General features: G+C 42.3%; 1 protein-coding gene across 2 annotated transcripts in view; it reads left to right on the forward strand.

Moving 5' to 3' along the window:
* Positions 1–24204, forward strand: part of LOC129710395 (leucine-rich repeat-containing protein 37A-like) — a 119431-nt gene that overhangs the window by 37934 nt on the left and 57293 nt on the right. The window contains exons 7-10 of one of the 2 annotated variants that reach the window (XM_055657363.1): positions 4000–4074; positions 4169–4284; positions 14471–15649; positions 15983–16134. In XM_055657363.1, the coding sequence (XP_055513338.1) occupies positions 4000–4074; positions 4169–4284; positions 14471–15649; positions 15983–16134 (1522 nt within the window). Of the gene's footprint in view, positions 1–3999; positions 4075–4168; positions 4285–14470; positions 16135–24204 lie in introns of both variants that reach the window. The other variant, XM_055657362.1, reaches the window with a different exon arrangement.

A 24204-nucleotide genomic window follows, 5' to 3' on the forward strand; every position in this document is an offset into this window, starting at 1 on the left:
TTGGTATAATTGTAAATTGTAACGTGTGTACGTCACAGAGATCGTGGTCAGTGCAGACTCGGTGAGCTGAAGGGCCTGTTTCCACGCTGTATCTCGAATCTAAACTACTATTCACCATATTTTTTTGCGAACAAACATCAACTCGTAGACTTAGAACTTGTTAATATATGCCAGTGTTGTGATTCTATTGTGTCAGCTTGTCAATAAGACTAGATCGTCTTGAAGTCTTTATTGCTCGAACCAAAATATTGTCTGCTAAAAATAGCTTGGCTTTGCTGGTTCATAACACACTTTAGATACAACTGGTGATGTTGCAGGCATGTTGCTTTGGCAAGAGGGCAAAACTTGAAATTGTGAGGGTAGATAGAAAATTGAAACTCTGAGGTGTCATTGGGACTCACAAAGGATTGCTTATACAAAGATTTCAAGAGAAAGCTCAAATAAATTTGTGGACTGTGCAATAAAAGTTTTCTTCGATCTTTTATATAGGTAAAATGATTGAACTCCCAAAATGTGGCTGGCAGGGAATGTCGATTTTTAGATGTGCAGATTTTTTATTCTTCAAGTCAATAGGCAAAAGAAATGTGCACAAATGTTCATTTTGATGTTGTAATGTACTCCTGCTGCAAGCCTGTGACACCCATCTTTAAATGAAAGGACTTTGTTCTCTGAAATGTAGCTTGCAATACAGTGTCTTATTCTTGAAATTTCATGCTAAACACATGATGTCAATTCTTCCCCTTTCAATAGTTTGCAGAAAGATTTTTGTTGGTTCTGTGAACTGGGGAATCAGTGAGTTTGTGCTCTATCAGTACTAAGAAGGAATGGGCGGGTGGCCTTTCAAGTGGATGGTGATGGATGTTGAATGGTTGAGGCTGATTAGTTCTCATAATCAGCTACATAGATCATTATGCGATACTGATATATGACTGTCTTTATCTTCTGTGGTAAGGAGGATGCCATCCACATATTGTAAGTGACATTTGGGTTGGAAGATTCCTTAAGCTTCTTTTGTGGAATGTAGTGGGGGCATCGCAGACGCCTGAAGCAAATACATCCAATTAAAGTTATGGTTCTCGAGGGTGAAGAAAAACTTAAACTTGTCCATGTTTTCATTGCAATGGTCCAAGAATATTAACTTATATCCAAGGTTGAAACATATTTACTGCTGGTGATAGGCAGTCCACACGACTGAATTGAATTTGGATTAAACTATTACAAACAACTTGTTGATTAAAGGGGGTACATCTTGCATTGGTATGGCATAATTTCCAGCTTACCATCTTGGTCGAGATAATTAATTTATTTGTCCTATTTTTTGTAACATTTTTGTGACAAAAAAAAAACAAACATAAATTAAGATCCCTCATCAATAAAACAAGTCACGAAGTGGGCATGATGTTGCAGTCTCCATTATCAAATCATACTTTTCTATCAAGAATGCCAGTAACTAGGTATTGTTCCATCACTTTCCATCTACTGCATGATTTGATGGGGGGCATTATGTTGATATATTTTTGAGAGTTTCTATCCTTACAAGGTTGAACAAAACAAAACACACATATTTAGCTAGGCTGGCTAAGTAAGGAAATTAAAGAAATTAACAAATTGACCACTGAGAAGCGCTTTGTTCTGAAGTTTGGTGATACACCAGAAGATTGGTAAATTTTAGAATCTACTATTGACTTCACCTACATTTTACGGTGCCTTGATAAAGCAGCCAACATAATCGAATGACTGTCCCACCCCAGTCATTCCTCCTTCTCCTTGTTCCTGTCCAGCAGAAGATCCAGAAGCTTGAAAGCGCACACTACCAGATTCAAGAACAGCTTCTTCCCCTTTATTACCAGGCCTCTAATTGGTCCTTACATAAGCTAGGATACTGTTCGATAAACATCTACCTCATGAGGACATTGGACTTTGTCTAAGGAACAATGCTGAGAACTAGATTCTGTACGAATTTGAACTAATTGTATCCATGTATGGTATATACAATCTTATATGCAAAACAAAGCTTTTCACTATACCTCGGTAAATGTGACAATTATAAATGTAAACTTGTCTAATAAAGATAGAGTAAATAGACAATGAGAATAACCTAGCAATATTGTGAATTCTAGAAATATCTTGAAAGAACACATATAGAAAGGGAATAATGAAGGTTGCTTTGAGGCAGAAGATACCATGGTGTCATAATAATTTGATCATAGGGAAACATAAGGAAATGAGGAACTTAGACCGGTCATAATAACCAGACAAAAGCTGATAGTCAAATCGGACTCAGCTGACAAGTCTCCACCACTTGATGGCCTGCAACCTTGGCAATGGCGCAGATGTTTGTGATACCAAACTAAACCCAGTATAATTGTCCCAAGATGGCTATAAGTGTGGGGTTTTTCTACAATGGTTGTAGAAAAAAAATCAAACAATAATAGTCTACTTTTACACAGGACTATTTTTTTTTTCGTAAGAGTGTTTTTAGTGGAGAAACAATCCACAAGGACCCAACTTTTATCATGGAATTACAATAAAATTTGCAAAACAACTCTAAATGCAACATGACGAAATTTAGAAATAAAGAACTACAGATGCTGGTTAATACATAAAAGGACACAAAGTGTTGGAATAAGTCAGTGGATAAGGCAGCATCTCCGGAGAACATGAATAGGTTATTTTGGGGTCAACCATTCAATTTCATGACTAGAGTTGACATATCTGATCATTGGAAACAGGCCAGGCAGCGGGCTGACTGTTGTAGATCAGATCAGCAAAATTAAAAAATACAAATTGCCAGATTGTCACGTTTGACCCTGACCAATGCCAAATTGCATATATTGCATCACTATATGGTGTGCATAAAGCTGTGACATTCAAAATAAAACAATGGAATGGTCTATTGTATGGTTGTGACAGATACAACTACAATGTTGAAATTGTGACCTTCAGGACATGTGCATGCAGTCGAACTGCCACTGTTGGAAAGTGGTACAAAAGGTAAAATAAGAATTGATATTAGTTCAGCCTTTGAGTGCACAAGACATCTAATATACTTGAATAGGAAGGAATTGCAGATGCTTGTTTAAACCGACAATAGTCACAAAAATCTGGAGTAACTCAACGGGCCAGGCAGCATCTCTGGAGAGGAATGGGCGACGTTTCGGGTCGAAACCCTTCTTCAGGCAGTCTGAAAATGCGTCTCGACCCGAAACACCATCAATTCCTTTGCTCCAGAGATGCTGCCTGTCCCGCTGAGTTATTCTAGCATTTTGTATTTAATATACTTGAGTATTCCTTTAACAGCCAAGATTGTGATTTTCCCTCCTCTCTCACCCCCCCTCCCCTTCCCCCGTCAAAAAAAACTAAGTGCAATGAGCCTGCTATAAAAAATAGCTTACTTTTTATGTTCCACAAGATTTCAATCAGCAATATGATGAGTGGTTAGTTTCTTTGTATTGTACTTGCAGAGTTTTACTGTTATGATAGAAAATGTTTTGTGAAGATGACCAAATGGTATTTTGTAAGAAAATTATTGATGCCCATTCATGTTCAGTTTGTAAATAGTAGAAGTTAGAAATAGGAATTTAAAAAAATGGTATTCATATTTTGTGGAACAACGTGCAGTGCGAAAACTGCAGTAAGAAAATATAAATAAAGAATGTTCATATCTGATTTTCAAAATGCATTAACATTAATACATTTTAAATACCTTGAATACTTAATAGTAGTGTGCATTAATAAACCGTTGTGCTGTCCAATGGAGTTGGGTCCATACCTGTGCTATGAATTCACAATCTGTACTGTATTTTTGGATGTGGAAATACTGCACAAATGATAAGCATTTATTCAATTGCTGGACTTGTGTAATTATTTTTTAGAGTGCCATTAAAGTAATTCACAGCAGTGAATGGAATATGTTTCCATATACTATTTTTAAAAATAATCATGTAATTTTTTTAAATTATCATGTAATCTTTTCTGCTTAACTGATTTCATTTTCAGAGACCTGCGTGGAACCAAGCTCTCTGTTCAAATGATGTACCCAGCTTTTGTGGCAGTTCCAAACATTGTTCAGCTGTGAGTGTTTTTCCATTCTCTTCAAAGGTACATCATTTATATATACTTTGCTATTGTTTGATTACTACCCTGTGTTACTTCGTTACTTTTACAGTGATTTGCCTGATGGAGTGAGATGCTGCCTTTGCTATGTTGCCCGAACTATTGAAATTCTCTACAATACTGTGAAGATAGAGTGTTCAAATCCATGTGCTAATGACACCTCATGTGGTAGGTTGTGTCTGCTTATATAAAGAAACTTCAATTCTATTCATGTGCACAAGCATCATTTGAATCATAACGCATTCATGCCATCTAGTGAACATTTGTTAATGTGACAGTCAGCGTAATATATACAAGGAAACTCAGTAATCCAGCATCCTGGGATTTTGCAAATGCCAGACTGACAAAGTTTCCAAACTATTGGATGTTATTTTGTTTATTACTTCAACACACTTTTAGTTGACTTTTTTGAAGATGTTACACAAAAATGAAATAAATTTCCCAATGAATCTGGTGAGTTTCGAGAAAGCCAGGGAAACTGGGTCCTCGTGTGTGAAAGAGCGGGCAGGAAACTAGTCGCCCAAGAATGTAAAGGGAGTGCAGAAAGCAATACCCACTGAGCCAGATTCTGAACCATCAGCATTTCTGAACAATGCAATTGCAGATCATTGAAATGTTATTGTACTTTTAAAATTAAATTTCTCCAGCTATACGAAATCAGCTGTTGCCTGCTCATTAATCAGCTTGTAAAGAAATCTATTGCTTTTTATATATATATCACGCTGGCTTGTTAAGTGATGCATGTAAAAATGTTGGTGTTGAAAATTATTATTTTAAAGGGATGGTTCTGACAAGCATTTTTCTAACGCATCTTGTAAATTATTGGAATACACTTCTCTTTGCATTCACTGTATTCCAACGGGGTTTTGTTACCATTGACGTTTCTCTTTATGTCAATGACATTTACTTAGAATCTGATGACATCTGTCCTTTAACTTTCTTCTTGTGGCATATTGCTATTGTTCATTTCTGTTGATAATGCACTTAAGGTGTGAATTGCTGCGCTTTGACATTTCTGTTCTTTACAAAGGGTGAATAAAAATCAGCTTTGGTAATGTCCTAATCCAAAATTGACTTCAATTCTCACAATCTTGGCTATTCGCCAATAAAGCACGTGTATTTCCATAACTAAGACTGGTTTTGGTACTGCTCCACCTGATCTTTCTGAGCCACAGAATTGTCAGGTTTTGGAGGAACAATCGGTGGTCTTTAATTTGGCAGAGTGTAGGAGGGAAGATAGAGGCTGCCCATGCAGTGATGGAAATGGGGGTGTATGCAGGGGGACAGCGATCCCCTACTTTTCAGTTTCCAGTTTATGTACAATTTCTGTACAAGAAGGGAGTCAGAGTTGTTAAATATAGATTTTTTTAAAAACGACCATGGATAATCATTAGAACCAGTCAACGCTGCACCGGCCGTGAAACGAAAACGATTTGTTAACAACCACTGTTAGCACTTTGTTAACAGCCAGTAGTTAACACTTAGTTATACAATGTCTTATCAATACATCGATCCATATTCCTCAGAAAATATAATTGTGTTTTGTCCAAGTATTAATGACGCTGCGCTGCTTTAAATAAAATACACGGCAGAATTTCTTAAAACTCACTGTCAGGGCCCTGGACCGCGGGCACGGGCTCAGGTAAAGTCACGTTATTTTATTATTCCACGTTATTTTATTACCCGTTCTGCCTCTCTGCCGCTGTGCCTCTCTGCGGCTGTGTCTCTCTGCCTCGCTGCCTCTCCCCCCCACCCCTTCCCCACCCTCCCCCCCCCTCTTCCCCCCCTTCCCCCCTCTCCCCCCCTTCCCCCTCTCTTCCCCCTCTCCTCCCCCCTCTCTGTCTTTCGTTCTCTCCTTCCCTCCCTCCCTCCCTCCCTCCCTCTCTCGCGCCCCCTCTCTCTCCCGCTTCTCATCTCTTTCTCTCTCTCGCTCTCTCAGTACCTCTCACCCTCTCACCTCGATATTCCAGGAATCATTTGGCGTTTTGGGGGGGGGGGGGGCGGATGCATCTGCTGTTCCTTGCTGTTGGGGGGAGGGAGGGCAGGGGGAACCTGGCCGGTACCCTCCGCGGGTCTCGCCTGGCCCGCTGAGTTACTTCGGCAATCTGTGTTCTTTGTTTGGCTCTGGAGTTGAAGGTGGACACGGGGGCTGGGGTGACTCAGCGGGACAGGCGGCGGCTCTGGGGAGTAGGTGGTGCTTCGTGTCGAGACACTTCTGCAGACAATCACAAGTACTCTCACCAACAAGAGTTCAGTTCAGTCCGAAGAAGGGTCTTCTCTCCAGAGTCGCTGCCTGTCCCGCTAAGTTTCTCCAGCTTTATGTCTAACTGCAATTTTAAGAGTTAAATAAAAAACACAGAGAGCTGGAGGACTCAGTGGGCTAGGCAGCATCCGTGGAGGAATTGATTAGGAGTTTCGGGCCAGATTTTTTCTTCAATACGAAGGAATTACAGATCAAAGATACCAGAGTGGATATTAGTAGCAATGTTACAAAATTTTGAGATTTAAAAAATCAAGTCTGCAATTTATCCCATCAGATAAAGCATAACAATAAGTTTAATTTGACACCTAATTCACTTTCATATCTCAAGTATTAAAAAAGTTATGACCATTTTCATACTCGGAAATTAGCATCTTGTTCCCTATTGATTTTCAATGGGCATTACAAAAAAGCTGTGATCTTAGATAGTCAAAAGCACATTTCTTAAGGAAAGATTAACATTTTTAAATAGCCTAAGTGTCCAAAGATTATTCACAAATAATTCACAATATAACATGATTTTTATATCTAATTTACATTAATTTATAGGCCAAATGGAAGGAATTTAGTGTTCAATTGCTGTAAATAAATGCCCATTTAAATCGGTTTTCTAGTGGGTTTCTGTGAACGCGCAGGCTTAGAATGTTGACAGCGCGCTAGATTAGTGAGTGCCCTCAAATGCCGAGAAAAATACTGCGGGATATAAAAAGCCCAAAATGAGCTATTCGTTATAGATAATTATAATTATAGGGTTATATACATGCCCCATTTAATGTAAAAATAAGGTACATACCTTTAATTGTTTGCTTTATAAAACCCTGGGGCTGCGAAAGCTTGCGAACTGAACGACAGCTTTTAAATTTATTATATCTACTATTCGAGGCCTATAAAACTAATAATAGCTTTTGGGACCGGGTCTTGCAGCGATTCTCCGTTAATGATTTACTAGGCTGAACATCTGCGATTGGAACAGCCTAGTAAAAATCGGGTTTTAAACCCGCCCCCTCCAAACAGCTCCAAAATCACACACAAGGGGTGGGGCAGATGCTCAGCCACGATTCAGGTAGGTTTTGTAACATACCTAATATTAGTATCTTTGCTGCAGATTAGGCATGATATTCTTCCGATTTAAGTTCCAATGTTATTATTTTCCTATTTGTCAATTTTTTGTGCCAGATTATTTGGCGGCCAATCAACCGCTGTCTCTAAGGGGGTTGCGTCCAATCACTGACCAGCTTCCCTTAAAATTCCCACCCAATCAACAAATTGGTCTTTTCCCGTCCAATCAGCCGCTGTCCCCAAGGGCATTGTGTCCAATCACATAATGCGCTGGTCACTCGGCGGCCGATCAGACACAGTCTCCGAAGGGCCTTGTGATCAATCATCGACCTGCTTCCCTCACAGAAGCAAACGATGGCTGCAGCCAACACAGAGAGAGAGGGAGAGATGAAGAAAGCAGCTATGACATATAATACACGATAAACTATATTATAAATACACAATGAACAAGTTATGCATTCTTGTACTCTTACATGGGTATGACCGCACATAAACCCCCCCCTCCCCCCATGGCTGATCATCCACAATCAGTAACCCGTGCCTGCCTTCTCCCCATACCCCTTGATTCCGCTAGCTACAAGAGCTATATCTAACTCTCTATTAAATTTTATTTATAGATATTGTTTATGACACTTTATAAATATTTTTGTTTTGATTTTTGGATGCTGTTTCACACTTGCTTTTTATTCTTTTATTCTGTTCGAAATAAATAACTAAATAAATACATAGATAAATAAATAAATAAATAAAATTCAGCCACTGAATTGGCCTCCACTACCTTGTGTGGCAGATAATTTCACAAATTCACAACTCTGGGCGAAAAAGTTTTTTTTCATCCCTGTTTTAAATGGCCTCCCCATTATTCTTAGACTGTGGCCCCTTGGTTCTGAACTCCCCCTACATTGGGAGCATTTGTCCTGCATCTAGCTTGTCCAGTTGTTTTATAATGTTATATGTTTCTATGAGATCCCCACATCTTTCGAAACTCCCGTGAGTACAAGCCCAGTTTTTCCAATCTTTCTTCATGTGACAGTCCCGCCATCCCGGGAATTAACCTTGTGAACCTACGCTGCACTCAATAGCAAGGATGTCCTTCTTGAAATTAGGAGACCAAAACTGCACACAATACTCCAGATGTGGTCTCACCAGGTTTCTGTACAACTGCAGAAGGACCTCTTTACTGCTATACTCAAATCCTCTAGTTTTGAAGGCCCACATGCCATTAGCTATCTTCACTGCCTGCTGTACCTGCATGTTTATTTTCAGTGACTGGTGTACAAGGACACCCAGGTCTCGTTGCACTTCCCTTTTTCCTAATCTGCCACCATTGAGATAATAATCTGCCACCTTGTTCCTGCCGCCAAAGTGGAACCTCACATTTATCCACATTATACTGTATCTGCCATGCATCTGCCCACTCATTCAACCTGCCCTCAACTCAACTCACCCTGCAATCTCCTAGCACCCTCTTTGCAGGTCACAATGCCACCCAGCTTTGTGTCACCTGCAAATTTGCTACTGCTACTTTTAAGTCCATCATCTACAGTAAATCATTAATGTGTATTATAAATAGTTGCGGCCCCAGCACCGAGACTTGCGTCATTCCACTTGCAACTGCCTTCCCCATTCTGACAGAGACCCGTTTATTCCTACACTTCGTTACATATCCCCCAACCAATTTTCTATCCATGTCAATACCCTACTCCCAATACCAAGTGTTCTAATTTTGCCCATTATTCACCTATTTGTGACCTAATCAAAGGCTTTCTGAAGTCCAGATACAGCACATCCACTGGCTCTCCATCATCCATTTAACTTGTCACATCCTCAAAAATTCCAGAAGATGAGTCAAGCAGGATTTTCCCTTCACAAATCCATGCCGACGTGGACCAGTCCTTTTACTGCTATCTAAATGCATCGTTATTACTTCTTTAATAATTAATTCCAGCATCTTCCCCACCACCGATGTCAGGCTACAATTCCCCGTTTTCTCTCTCGCTCCTTTCTTGAAATGTGGGAAAACATTAGCTGCCCTCCAATCCGCAGGAACTGATCCTGAATCTATAAAACATTGGAAAATGATCATCAATGCAGCCATAATTTCCAGAGGCACCTCCTTGAGTACCCTGGGATCCCCTGGGGATTTATCAGCCTTCATTCCTATCAGTCTACCCAATTGCCTAATGCAAATTTCTTTCAGTTCCCCTGTCACCGCAGATCCTCTGTCCTCTAGTACATCTGGGAGATTGATTATTTCTTCACCAAGGAAGACATAAACAGTCCTGTTCAACACTTCTGCCATTTCCTTGTTCCCCATAATTGTTCCCCACTTGAATCTGCCATCAAGGGACCCACATTTGTCATTATTAATCTTTTTCTCTTAACATACCTAAAGAAAAGAAAGTTTGGTCTGAGGGGCACTGCGAGACGGCTGCCCTGCCAGCCGTGTTTTCATTATTTCTACTTTTTCGGGGTTTGTTTTGGTGTGTCTAGTGTTGGTTTGGGTGTCTTATGTGGGGGGTGGTGGGGAGGGGTAAGGGGGAAACCGCTGCGAGGCAACTTTTTCCATGTTGCCTCCCTCGTGGCCTAACACCATGGATTGGAGCAGCCTTTCCGGGAGTTGGGCCCGGAGCATTGGCAGCAGGCGCCGTGTGGGCTTTACATCGCGGAGTGGCCAAACCCTTACTGAGGGTCACCAGAGAGGAGTGCTCCGATCGCAGGCCTGGTGTCGTTGACATCATGGGACTGTGATCTGTGGAGCTACTAGCTGCGGGTGTGGAGTGGACTTACCATCCAGAGCCTGGGATCCCTCGCCGGAGAAGAGCTCTGTTTGCCGGCCTGCGGCCTACAACATCTTGAAGCCGCGGACTCTGGTAGGAGTGCCGATTCGGGACGTCCAAGCCGTGGACTGTGTTTCACCGTCCCAACGTCAGAGTTTAGATCATCCCGACGAGAGGACCTGTACATTGAGGGCCGTCAGTTGCGGCAACTACGGAGGGTCTGTGGCGCCGACCACGGGTGAACAAAGGAGGAGGACTGACTGAACTTTGTTGCCTTTCACCACTGTGAAGAATGCTGCAGTTGATGTTTGTGTTAAATTTTATTGTGTACTAAGTGGGACCCGTTGGGTCCCATGTTCACACGGGAGGGCTGGTCCCCCGATGCAATATTCCACCTCTCCACCAATTCCAATATTCCAATTCCAATTCCAATTCCACCCAGTGGGGGTGCTTTCTGGAGGGCTGGTATGGGTTCTTGGGGTGGCAGCTCAGTCCCTCAAACCTGATCTGTTGGCAGCTCACTCATGGCTGGTGGGCTGGCAGTTGACTCATGACTATTCCTTGAAATTCCATTTCAAGCAGGGTGCAAGTCCACCAAATTCAAATCCATGTTCCTACCATTTCAAGCAGGGTTCAAGGCCACCAAATTCAAGGGCAGTTTCTTACCACTATGAGCAGGGTGCAAGGCCACCAAATTCAAGTGCAGTTTTCAACCACTTCAAGCAGGGTGCAAGGCCATCAAATTCAAATGCAGCTTCATACCATTTCATGCAGGGTGAAACCACCATAAAACCACACAAAACACCAAACTCACAGTTCAGTAGACATTCAGTGTGTTCAGTTGATTCACAGCTCAGACAGAGTCATGACCTCTCCCTCCCCCATCATGCAGAGATTGAGCCACACCCACACTTCTGGGTTTTATAACCCCTCCCCCTCCCACCGGAAAAGGTGTGGCTTTCAGGGCGTGATTGACAGGCGAGATTCTCAACATTTTTTAAACACTAATAACACTTTTATTTTTCATTGATGGGAAGAATTCTCTGCACCTGCTCAGCGGAGGGGGGACTGAGTAAGATGGCCAAAAATCACAGCCGTAATTGTAGCGTTTTATCTAAAATCAATATACAGTGCAAACAGGAAGTAAGTGCATTTGCAGTAGTGCCTTTTAACTTCAAGCCAAAGCACCCAAGCCGCCATTTGCAGTAAGTAGTGCCTTTCAACCTCAAGCCAAAGCACCCAAGCCACCATTTGCAGTAAGTAGTTCCTTTCAACTTTAAACCAAAGCTCCCAAGCCACCATTTGCAGTAAATAGTGCATTTCATCTTCAAGCCAAAACACCCAAGCCACCATTTGCAGTAAGTAGTGCCTTTCAACTGCATGCCACCATTTGCAGTAAGTAGTGCTTTTCAACTTCAAGCCAAAGCATCCAAACAACCATTTGCAGGCAGTGCCTTTTTACTTCAAACAAACCATATTTTCATTTTCAAACCACATTAAGGGTACTCACAGTTGTGTAGACATTTGTTCAGTGTTATTCAGAGCTCAGAGAGACGTGACCCTTGGCTTCATCCATCTTGCAGAGAGTGAGTGAGGCACACCACTTCCTGGTTTTATAGCCCCCCCCCTCCCTCCAGCAGGGGCAGCAGAGAGAATGAAGAATGTTTTTAAAACGTTAATATCTCTCTGATTTGTCATCGATGGGAAAAATCTTTCGCTCCCGTAAGGCGGAGGGCGGCTCTGGGCGAGGTGGCCAAAAATGACGGCCGTAGGTGGCGGCGTTCTGTCGGAAATCGCAGCACAGTAGGCCAAAAGCGGTCAAGATCAGAGATTTAGTAATATAGATAGAGTGTGTGTTCTTTTTAAGTGTATAGCTGCTGGCAAATTCATTTCACTGCATGTGACGAATAAAATTGACTTTGACTTTGAAGCTTTTACTATCCTTTATATTCTTGGCGAGCTTACCTTCGTACTTCATCTTTTCACCCCATATTGCCCTTTTTGTTACCTTCGAATGTCCTTTGAAGTTTTTCCAATCCCCTGGCTTCCCGCTACTCTTTGTTATGTTATTCACCTTTTCTTTTAGTTTTATACCATCCCTAACTTCCTTTGTAAGCCATGGTTGCCTCTTACTCCCCCTTGGAATCAAATTGCAGATTAAAACATCATATTATGGTCACTACCTCCGAACTGTTCAATTAACTTGAGTTCCCTTATTTAATCTGGTTCATTAGACAACACTAAATCCAGAATTGCCTTCTCTCTGATATGCCCCAATACAAGCTGCTCTAAGAATCCATCTTGTGGAGGCATTCTACAAACTCCCTTTCTTGGGGTCCCAAACCAACCTTATTTTCCCAGTCAACATGCATATTGAAATCTCCCATGCCCACAATGGGACACCTTTATTACATACCAATTTTAACTCCTGCTGCAAGTTGCACCCTATATCCAGGCTACTATTTGGGGGCCTGTAGATAACTCCCATTAGTGTCTTCTTACCTTTACAATTCACAATTCTATCCAAGGCTACATCGTCAGTCCTTATGTCACCCCTCGCAAAGGACTGAATTTCATCCCTCACCAACAGAGCTACCCCACCTCCTCTGCCCACCTGCCTGTCCTTTCTATAGGACATATAACCCTGAATATTCAGTTCCCAGCCCCGATCCTCCTGTAGCCATGTCTCTGTAATCCACACAATGTCATATCTACCAATCTCTAACTGAGCCTCAAGCTCATCCACTTTACTCTTATATTTCACACATTAATATATAATACTTTTAATCCATTACTAGCCTCACCTTTCACATCAATTCCTATTTCATTTGGTCATACTCTCCTATCACTTTGTAAGTAGAGAGTAAAAGGAATGTAAATGGCTAATCTGTATATTTTCATTTTTCTGGTAACATGGATCATTTGCATTGGATGTCAATATTTGTTATTGACATTGTCCAGGTAGTTTTGGAAATTCAGGTGCCAAGATGTCAGTGTTTTGTTTTCTGGACTAACATAAAACGTTAATAAATAAATTATAATCAGAGCATATTAAACTGGATCAAATATAGAAAGTTAAAGGAACATGTACCATTAAATTATTTAATGTGTGGTCAAATGCATAGAAAAAGTTTGCATTGAAATACAACATTAGAACTAACTTAAAATTTGTTATTCATTATTAAGAAGCGGAGTCACATGCTAGAAATTATTGCAAGGCGATTGAAAAGGTCTTACTACAATTATACGGGAATTTATGGAGATCACACTGGAAGTTTTAAGCAGTTATTCCTCTTGCTCGACACAAGTTATGCTTGCCTTTTTTATACTGATTTCTGTAGTTGTTGACCAAGATGAAATTTAGAATTAGACTTGACTAGTATTTGGAAGAAAGGCAAAATGTGAACTTCTTTCAGGTATGACATGCTAAGTCATGTTGAGTTAACTGTTACATGAACAAGCATGTGGAGGTAAAATTGAGGTCAATGAAAATGTGGCTGCACCACAGCCACACAAATATATAAACATAAATTATATATAAATTAAACATTAAAAAATCTGCAAGACGGTATAAAGTAAAATGACTGCGGAAAAATAATATTAGTGTAAAAACACAACTAGAAAACAAAACAAGTCTGTAGTAGTGCAAGAGGTAGTCTGTAGTGTTCCCTTGTTGAGGTGGGATGGGAATTATGCAGGTTAGTTCAAGAACCTGATAGTTGGTAAAAAAAAGTAGTTCCTCCTGATCCTGGTGGTGAATGCTGTTCAAGCTTGTGCCGATGATAGCAGCAACATGTAGGCCTAATGTCAGATGGGCTTCTTGGATGACAAATACCAGTTTTTTGAGGCAAATCCTCCTGTGATGGTGGGGAGGGATTGACTGGGCAGAGTACACCACTTTTGCAATATCTCGCATTCCTGTCCATTGGAATTGCTAGCTAATATGCGACGATGCAATTAGTTAGATGCCGAGACGCTGTTTGTCCTACTTGAAGATTTGAGATGTGGGTTGGGTTGTGTTGTCTCAAGATAAAGAGTTTTACAACCAAAATAAACAGAAATGTATTTCAGTGTTCTGAATTCTCTCTCTATTCCAGAACAGATTTTGGGAATATTCAGGATTGATAGATTGTTGGATATGAAATGAAGCAAAAGATATGTGAATAGTGGAACTAAGTGTAAATAAAGTAACATAATGTAATAGGAAATACTGATTTTTTTGTTATTTATGAATTCACTTTTATTTGTATTTCAGATGTAAGTGAGACTTTTCTGATGATTAATGGGACTGTGCTAAGATCTCAGATGTCCTTAAAGAACCATAAAATATTGGAATCATTCATGAATCAAAAGGATAACAGTGCAAATTCACCTCGTGGAAACTCATTTGCGAGGTCTTCCAAATTAGGTTTGCTTCATCAAATAGAAGAAAGTGAAAAGAACATGTATATTGGAAATCATTTAGATCCACATATAGCTGCTGCAAAAGCAGCAAGTATGCCTCATTTAAGTAGAATTAGACAAAGGCCATCCTTTGATAGAGATGCTAGATTTAGTCCACACCTAGCTAGAGCAAACCATCTCCAAGTAAACATTAATGGAAGGCAACGTGGCAATCATGGTCCTCTGAATATATTTGGTTCTGATAAAATACCATTACATCAATTAACTCATGGTTCACGTGATTCTCACAACCGTGGTATTCCCATGGAAGCAGGTTCTCAATTTAATATTCAGGATAAAGATTTTAATCTCCAAAAACACAAAGTAATAAAGAGAGTTAAAAGGGAGCCTACATCAGATGATTCACAAGCTGATGACAACAAGGAAATGAAGCCAACTACAATTATAATAATCCCACCAACAACTACAGAACCACCAGAAATCATGTATGAATTTGAATCAGTTTACCCAGAAGTTGTGGAACTGGAGATTGCAATGCCAACAGAAACAACAACACCAACCACCACAGAGCAAGACGAGAATATTACTGTATATGAGATAGCCGGTTCTAAAGGAAAAAAGGTACCCAAAGAGATCATTGTAATGGAAACAAATGTTTCCAAATCCTCTGACGAATCTAAACACGCGTCACTTGCTCGTAAAGCACTCAATCCTGCACATTTCAGTAGGGCTCTTCAAGTATCTGAGACTCTTGAAATTGGTGACAATGATGCCGCTAATTCTTCTGATGATTCTTGGGTCAATCCTCTAGGACAGTTTCTAGATAATGCTGTGAAGGAGAGTCCTGATACAAGTTTCAGGCCAACTCCTGAAACAACTCCGGCAACCAAAAGACTTTCTCAAGAGGAATTTATTAAACTATTCAACGAAGCATATAGGAAAGCCAAAGAGGCTAATAACACTCAAGAGCAAAATGGCGTCTTGGAATATGAAGGGACAACCAGCAATCCAGGCATAGACACGCAGGAAGGTAATAATGATTTATTTCCCCCCGTACATCCCAAGAAAATAATAAAGGAATCAGTTAAAAGTTCTTCATCAAATAATTCTAAAACCAAAACAAATGTTGATGATATGTTTGAGACTAAAGTTAATGAAGAAGTACGAGCTGTAGAACCCAACAAGGATATACAAACTCTGTTTGCTCACGTAATAAGAATAATTAAGATAGATTGTCTGAAACCTAAATTAAAAGCTGCTTGTACAGACCTCCTTACCAAAATAGGACACCTAATGAAGCAGTATGAAGGAAAAGAGTATTTACCTGAACTAGGGTCTTGGAATCCTTCTCTTTTGCGTCCAGACGAAAAAGAAGAAGGAGATGGCAAAGAACCAGAGGTTTTCCCTCCACCGTTGTCGCGACCAGAACAAAAGCAGAAACCGCGCAAAGGACAGGACGCATCAAAAGGAAATTACGTGCCGAACTATGCTGAAATACACACAGAGCAGCCAAAGGTAATTTGACAATTCAAAAATTGTTAGAATTGATCTGTGAGCAATTTATATATTTAATTATTTGATCTTAATCTATATTATACTATCCAACAGTAGCTTTATTTAAGCCCAATTTCGTGTCTTCTAGTTCTTTTTAAATTATTAGTATTCATATAAGGTTGTGTCTCCATTTTAACTGACCTCTGTTGCCTTTTCATGAATATTTGTGTAAAACCTGTCTAAATTAGAAAGTTGAATGTTTTTCAACACAAGTGTTATTTCCTTTGCTTAATTTGTTGTTTATTTGATGTCAAGATTTCTACCAGAAATCTATCAGTATTTTGTAATGGACTGTTGGTTCTGACCTGTTACTATGATGTAAGCCATTCAGCACCAAAGCATAACTGCAGACCCCCAATCATCTATCATTGTCTTTATCATGCAGTGGCTTTCTTTTGCCATTCGGCATCATTGCCTTGCATCTTGCCATTTTATGTGCTTATCTCTTCCACCCAACCTAGACCATCTCACATCCCAGTTAAGTCCTCAGCTTTGCCATCTTGCAAGACTCCACAGGTTTCTGACTCATTTTGAACTCATGGCTTTGAATCAGCTTTTACTGGTGGACTGCTGTCTACATTCAACCATAAGTCCAAGTGTTGTGTCAGTTTCTCCACAAGTTATAGTTCCAAGCCTAATTCAAATAGTTGCCACCTTAATTCCACTTTGGTTTTTCTGCCGCTTGCCTCCCTATTGTTTTCAGCCACTAAACTACTTCACCTCTTCCTATATTTGTTGCATTATTAAAAATATTTGTTGCTCATTTAACATATTAAGTAATGAAGGATGTAAAACTAATGGTCAAAATGTTGCTGCCAGAATGCACTTTTCTCTACCATCCTGTGGTTTCTAATTAAACATATGTTATATAAGTGATAGAAAATGGCGGATGGAAAAAGGTGAGCCAAGAGTATAGGATAAAGTCAGGACTCATGATATGAATTGAAGGAAAACTGTGAGTGAAGAGCAAATGGATCAAGTAAAAGGTTTAGCATGTCATTACAAATACTAATTCAGAACTTTTATATATGACATGGGACAGCAATTTCTCAAAATGCAATAGTTCCAAGATATAGTGTAAAAGATGTGAGTCGTAAACATGGTCCAGTCAACAGATGGTAATGGGTGATCAACAATTGAGGCAAGAGGGGATACATTGCATTGTTTTTATTAAGCAGAGTAACAAACAATATTTTTTCCCAGTGTTTAAGAAGGAACTGCAGATGCTGGAGAATCGAAGGTACACAAAAAATCTGGAGAAACTCAGCGGTAATCACAGATGGGGGACAGTTAGAGAGGAAATTGTGAAACTGTCTCGGGAGAGAAGAAGGGTTTCGGCCCGAAACATTGCCTATTTCCTTCGCTCCATAGATGCTGCTGCACCCGCTGAGTTTCCAGCTTTTTTGTGTACCTAATATTTTTTCCCATACCTCCTCAAACTACAATTTGCTAGCTTCATTGGTTCTCTACCAAACATTCCCTTGCTTCCAAAATAAAAGGAAGAGAGACGATCAAAAGACCACAGAAAATACAAGATCATATTGTGAAAATAGAATGAAAGGGAAAAAGAAACATTGAAGTAAGGCACAGAATTGTAAAAGCAAAGCTAACAAGACAGCAATATATATTCCAATTAAGCAACTTTATTTTCTGTAAAAGCCAGAAATGTGGTTCCATTGAAGTCAATGGAGCTGAATGCAGAAGTTTCTACTAGGAGAAATTCCTACTAAATATTGTAAGAATTGCATTTGGGAGGAAAAGGAGGCTTTGTTCCAGAAACCTTTCACCACCAAGAGCCTTCTCGTAAACTTTCTGGGTATAATGTAGACTAATTAATAGTGATTCATTAGCGAGTCCGAACTTTGTGATCAAACGATTACTTTATTAACAAGATAAGTTTAATATACATGTCCGGTTGGGTCTCTATAACATAAGAGTCATTGCTGCTGCTGCTGCTGCTGCTGCTGAGCGAGGGTGTTGACTTGAGCTCAGCTACAGTACATGTTGATGAATGATCTCTAGGTAAGAACTGCTGATGTAGCAGGACACTCTCCTTAACCCATGATGTCACGTGACAGTCCTCGTAACTACTGACGAGGGTTCGACAGTAAGTGGTCTGACCACCAGGTGACGCCACAGTGAGGGCCAGGTGAACGATGCAAAAAAAACCGCAGGACGGACTAGACACAATCGCATCTCATCGACCAGCAGGGGATCAGTGTCCTGAGAAATATGGCGCCCAGCAATGCAAACCAAAGAAAACACAACAAAGAAATAGCAATAAACTAATAGCTAAACCCGGCGAGGTCATTACAGTGTAAAAAGTTTAAAAAAAAACACAAAAAAAACCACAGTGAACAAACAAGTCCAAAGTGGTAGGAAACTAAAAGTTCAAATTGTCCAATGTCTATGGTGCGAATGGTGCAGGATGGCTCTGGAATCCAATGTCCTATGAGTAGGTGTGCTGGAAGCTGGAAAACTGGAGTTTGCAATGACACCATCCGACCTGAGGTGGCGTTGCGGACGGCAGTCAGAGCAGCGTCGGTCCCCATCGACAGGGCAAAATGTTGACCTTCGCACCCGAAAGTAGAAGTGTCACTTCCGGCCGGGCAACGTGGCGGTCGATGGAGGCGGCCATTTTGGCCTGTCAGTGGAGGCAGCCCACGGTGATTCCCGGATGCGTGTGGGGCGGCCGGCATCAACAGGCCTCACCCCACTACTGGCGGTAGGAGCTCCACATACTGTCGCTAGTGGCTCTCAAGACTTGCTGCACTGCCATGGCCTCGGCGGAGGCTGGAAACAGACGAGGGATCCGTTCCGGGACCGCCGACTCACGACTAACCAAGGCTCCACCCCGCTGCTGGGCCGGCCACAGCTCAACCGGACGGGCAGTCAGCGGCAGGGATTGTCAAAATCCGTGCCAGCGAGGAGCAGAAGGACATCTTCGGGCAGCAGCCCCAGGTAGGCCCGCTCGATCGGGAGGTTAGGCCTTGAGTAGCGGCCGGCGGGGTGTCGGGTAGCTGACGGCCGGTGGTTGGTGGGCAGCTCTGGGCGGGCCATGCAGGAGAGAATGCGAGGGCCGAGGCTGCTGCGGTGGGCCGGGGATGGGGCGGGTGACCCAGGCGGCTTGCGATCGGCTAGACCAGGCATAGGTGGGAGGCGAGCGGCCCGACCGCGGAGCTGAGGCCCAAGGCGGTGTCTGTTTGCCACGCAGAGTTGACGGCTGCATCCATAGCGTTAATTACCATAAAGCTGGGCTGTCGGCTGCAGACAGCAGGTCACCACTGTAGAGGTGGGTGGCCGGCTGCGTGCGTCAGGAGAAATCCAAAATCCCAATTTGGATCGTCGCGGGTCACCAATGTAGCGAGTCCAAACTTTGTGATCAAACGGTTACTTTATTAACATGATAAGTTTAACATACATGTGCGTTTAACATGTATGTGCAGCAATGACTCTAACATAAGAATCATTGTTGCTCCTGCTGAGCGAGGGTGTTGACTCGAGCTCAGCTACATGCCGACTAATGATCTCTAGGTAAGATCTAATGATGTAGCAGGACACTCCCCTTAACCCATAACGTCAAGTGACAGACCTCGTAACTACTGATGCGGGTTTGACAAGTAAGTGGTCTGACCACCAGGTAACGCCACATGGGCATTGAATATAAGAATCAGGAAGTCATGATGCAGCTCTTTGGTCAGGCCGCATTTGGTGTATTGCATGTTGTGTCATCAGCGAACTTGCTGATCCTGAAGTTGTTTTTGGTCTGGCAGTACAGCCCCAGCAGACTAAACAGAAGGGGGCTTAGGACACAGCCTTGGGGTGAGCCAGTGCTCACAGCTATGGGTTTTGATGTCCTACTGCCCACCCTGACTGTCTGCTGCAGGCTGGGTTTAGCTTCAGCGACAGGAAACAGAATTATGTGGGGGCTGGCATAGGAGATGTGGAAGTTGGGTTCAGTGCAGATGAAGAGGATCCTGGCATAGGTGTTTTTCCGATCGAGATGTGACAACACGAGGTTCAGTGTGTTGAGACTGAGGTTGCAGTGGGTCTAGGTCGGCAGGTACCAGAATTCAGATTCAGATTCAATTTTAATTGTCATTGTCAGTGTACAGTACAGAGACAACAAAATGCATGCCTGGATTAGAAGATTTCAGCTACAGGGAAAGATTGGGTAGATTTGGATTGTTTTCGCTGGAACATCAGAGGTTGAGGGGAGATTTGACAGTGGTATATAAAATTGTGAGAGGTATAGACAGGGTAGACAATCAGATGCTTTTCCCCCCGTGGAAATGTTCAATTATAGCTATAGAGATTGAAAGTTTAATGGAGATATGCAGGGCAAGTTTTTTTACACAGTTGTGGGGACCTGGAATGCATTGCCAAGGATGAAGCAGAGCCCTAAAAGACTTTTAGAAAAGCACATGAAAGTGCTAGGAATAGAGGGATATGGATCATGTACAGACAGATGAGATCAGTTTAATTTGGCACAAACATTGTGGGCTGAAAGCCCCGTTCCTTAGTTGTACTTTTCTATGTAAACTGCAAACTTTTTTATTCTCCGAGAGAATTTACCTCATTTATTCTCGCTAGAGTTTACATCCCCCACCGAGCCTGCGTACATGAGGCGCAAACGCAACTCACTGACCAGGTAATGAGGATTTAGAGTGACTTCCTGGACTCGTTGGTCATTGTTTTGGGGGCCTTTAACAAGGCTAACCTCAGCCAATAGGTTCCAAAGTACAAAATTCATGTTACCTGCCCCACCAGAGGGGGAGAGAACACTCGATCACTGTTACACTTCAATCAAGGATGCATATTGCTCTGTTCCCCGGGCAGCTCTGGGTCTCTTTGATCATTGTTTAGTTCACCTTATTCCAACTTACAGGCAGAAACTAAAATCTGCTAAATCTGTGGTCAGAACAATGAAAAGGTGGACAAGCTAGGGCATTGAAAGCCTACAGTCCTGCTTTGACTGCACTGATTGGAATATGTTCAGGGAAGCAACCACAAGCCTCGATGAATATACAGGCACTAACATCATATGTCAGCGGTTGTGAGGACAGTTGCATTTCCACTAGGACCCGGAACTGGTTCAAATCAAGTCAAGTTTATTCGTCACATGCACATACGAGATGTGCATTGAAATGAAAAGTGGCAACGCTCGCGGACTTTTGTGCAAAAAGACAAACAAACAAACAACCAAACAAACTATAAACACAATCACATATTCTTTAACATATTAAATATTGTGGGCGGAAGGAAAAACGTTCAGTAAAGTTAGTCCCTGGTGAGATAGGAGTTTACAGTCCGAATGGCCTCTGGGAAGAAACTCCTTCTCAACCCCTCTGTTCTCACAGCATGGCAACGGAGGCGTTTGCCTGACCGTAGCAGCTGGAACAGTCCGTTGCAGGGCTGGAAGGGGTCACCCATGATTTTATTGCCTCTGGAGTTGCACCTCCTGATGTATAGTTCCTGCAGGGGGGCAAGTGAAGTTCCCATAGTGCGTTCTGCCGAACGCACTACTCTCTGCAGAGCCTTCTTGTCCTGGGCAGAGCAATTCCCAAACCAGATGGTAATATTTCCGGACAAGATGGTTTCCACAGCCGCTGAGTAGAAGCCCTGGTTTACAACGACAAGCCCTGGTTTACAACAGAACTCGGACAGCTCCGCCAGGATAAAGATGAGGCCTGCACGAGCAGAGATGCAGAACTCTACAGGCAGGCAAAGTACAAACTGAGAAAGAGGAATCAGAGCTGCCTAGGGAAGGTACTCTGAGAAGTTGAGGAGCAAGTTCTCAGCTAATGAATCTGCTACAGTTTGGAAGGGCTTACAAGAAATCTCCAGCTACAAGAGGAAAATCCCCCGCTCCTTGGACAATCGTCAGCTGACCAACGACCTGAACGCGTTCTACTGCAGGTTCGATAAACAGGAACTTAACCCTGGTACCCCCCCCAACCCCGCCCCCCCCCCCCACCCCCATCTGCAACCAACACTTCACACCTACTCACAGCCTGACTGCACTGCAAAGTCTGCAAAGACTGGGCCCACGTCCACTACCCACCCCCTCCTTGCTGCCCAACATCAGTCTGGCCACTTCTCCATCACCAAGAATAGAAATTGAGGAGGTGGAGAGGCCATTCACAAGCCAGAAAAGCCAGAAATCTGTTTCCCCTCTACCCTCTAGCTCTGTCGAACAACTGTCTACACAGACATTTTCAACCAATCCCTGCAAACCTGTACTGTCCCTGCCTGCTTCAAAGTCTCCACTATTGTCCCTGTACCCAAAAAGACAAGGATTACTGGTCTTAATGGCAACAGACCTGTCGCACTGACCTCTGTAGTCCTGAAGACCCATGAAAGACTTGTGCTGGCCAAGCTGAAAAATTACACGAACCCCCTGCTGGACCCTCTGCACTTTGCATACCAGGCCGATAGATCAATGGATGACAAAGTCAACCTAGGCCTGCACTTCATCCTCCAGCACCTAGACTGCCAGGGGACCTATGCGAGGATTTTGTTTGTTGATTTTAGCTCGGCATTCAGCACTATTGCGCCAGAGCTACTACACTCCAAACTCTCCAAGTTGACTGTGCCTGAACCCCTCTGTCAGTGAAACACTAACCTCTCCTGACAGACAGGAAGCAGCATGTGATGCTGGGAAAGCTCATCTCGGACCCGCTGACCCTCAGCATAGGAGCACCTCAAGGTTGCGTACTCTCCCCTCTCCTTTACTCTCTCTACACCACGACTGCACCCCCACGCCACCTCTGCCAAGCTTCTCAAGTGGCCAGACCACACAACCCTGATTAGACTGATCCAGGAATGGGAGGAATCTGCCTACAGCCAGGAAGTGACACTGATGGCGTCATGGTGCCTTTGTAACAACCTGGAGCTCAATGCTCTTAAGACAGTGGAGTTGATAGTACACTTTAGGAGACCTCCCCTCCCCCCACTCACCATCAACAACACCACAGTCACATCTGTGGAGCCTTTTAAGTTCCTTGGAACCATCATCTCCAAGGACCTTAAATGGGGAGCCACCATCGACTCCACAGTCAAAAAGGCCCAACAGAGATTTCCTGTGGCAGCTGAGGAAACAAAATTTGCCACAGGCAATGATGGTCCAATTCTATACTGCCAACGTAGAGTCTGTCCTCACCTTCTTCATCATGGTCTGGTTTGGCTCAGCCACTAAGCACGACATCCGGTGGCTGCAACGAATTGTCTGATCAGCTGAGATGGTTATTGGCTGCAACCTTCCCCCCATTGATGAACTGTACACTGCAAGGGCCAGGAAGCGAGAGGGTAAGATCTCCTCTGACCCCTCTCACCGTGGCCACAAACTCTTTGAAGCACTTCCCTCTGGAAGGCGACTCCAGACTGTTAAAGCCGCCACAGCCAGATATTAAAACTGCTTTTTTTCCATGAGTAGTAGCTCTACTCAACCAAAAGTCTGCAGCCTCCTTTTGCTCTGGTATTTTATTTCATTCACATGTTTAAACTATCATGTTTTATTATTAATGTTTTATGTGACATTCTTAATTGTTACTGTATGTCGTGTTGTTACTTGCGAGCGGAGCACCAGGGCAAATTCCTTGTATGTGTACATACTTGGCATTGTATGAATGATTGTACATTCATTCATGTTCCGTGATAATAGGTACATTTCGGGTGATCTTTATGCCCAGGCTCTTAACAACCAGCTTCTAGCTTCAGTTTTCCAACTTTTCCTGTTTGTCCATAGTCCTTCAATGCTTTTTTTCACTGCAGTGCTCTTCTGCCTCTGCTTTTCTAGATTTTGATGGTGATTTGTTGCCTAAAATCAACATAACCCCTAACTAAGAAGTTCCTGATTGTAGTACGTTGCTAGCTGTGGATGTTCTTCCTGTTCTCCAAAGAGAAATAGTCAAATAACATTCTGCATCAATTATTTAACCAAACCTGATATTTTAAAATCTCCTGGCTGCCAGCCATTGTCAGATCATCCTGTCGTGTCACATCCTAATGCAGAAATATTAACTTTCTCAT

This window comes from Leucoraja erinacea, chromosome 27 (genome assembly GCF_028641065.1).
Source record: "Leucoraja erinacea ecotype New England chromosome 27, Leri_hhj_1, whole genome shotgun sequence".
Classification (NCBI taxonomy): Eukaryota; Metazoa; Chordata; class Chondrichthyes; order Rajiformes; family Rajidae; genus Leucoraja; species Leucoraja erinaceus.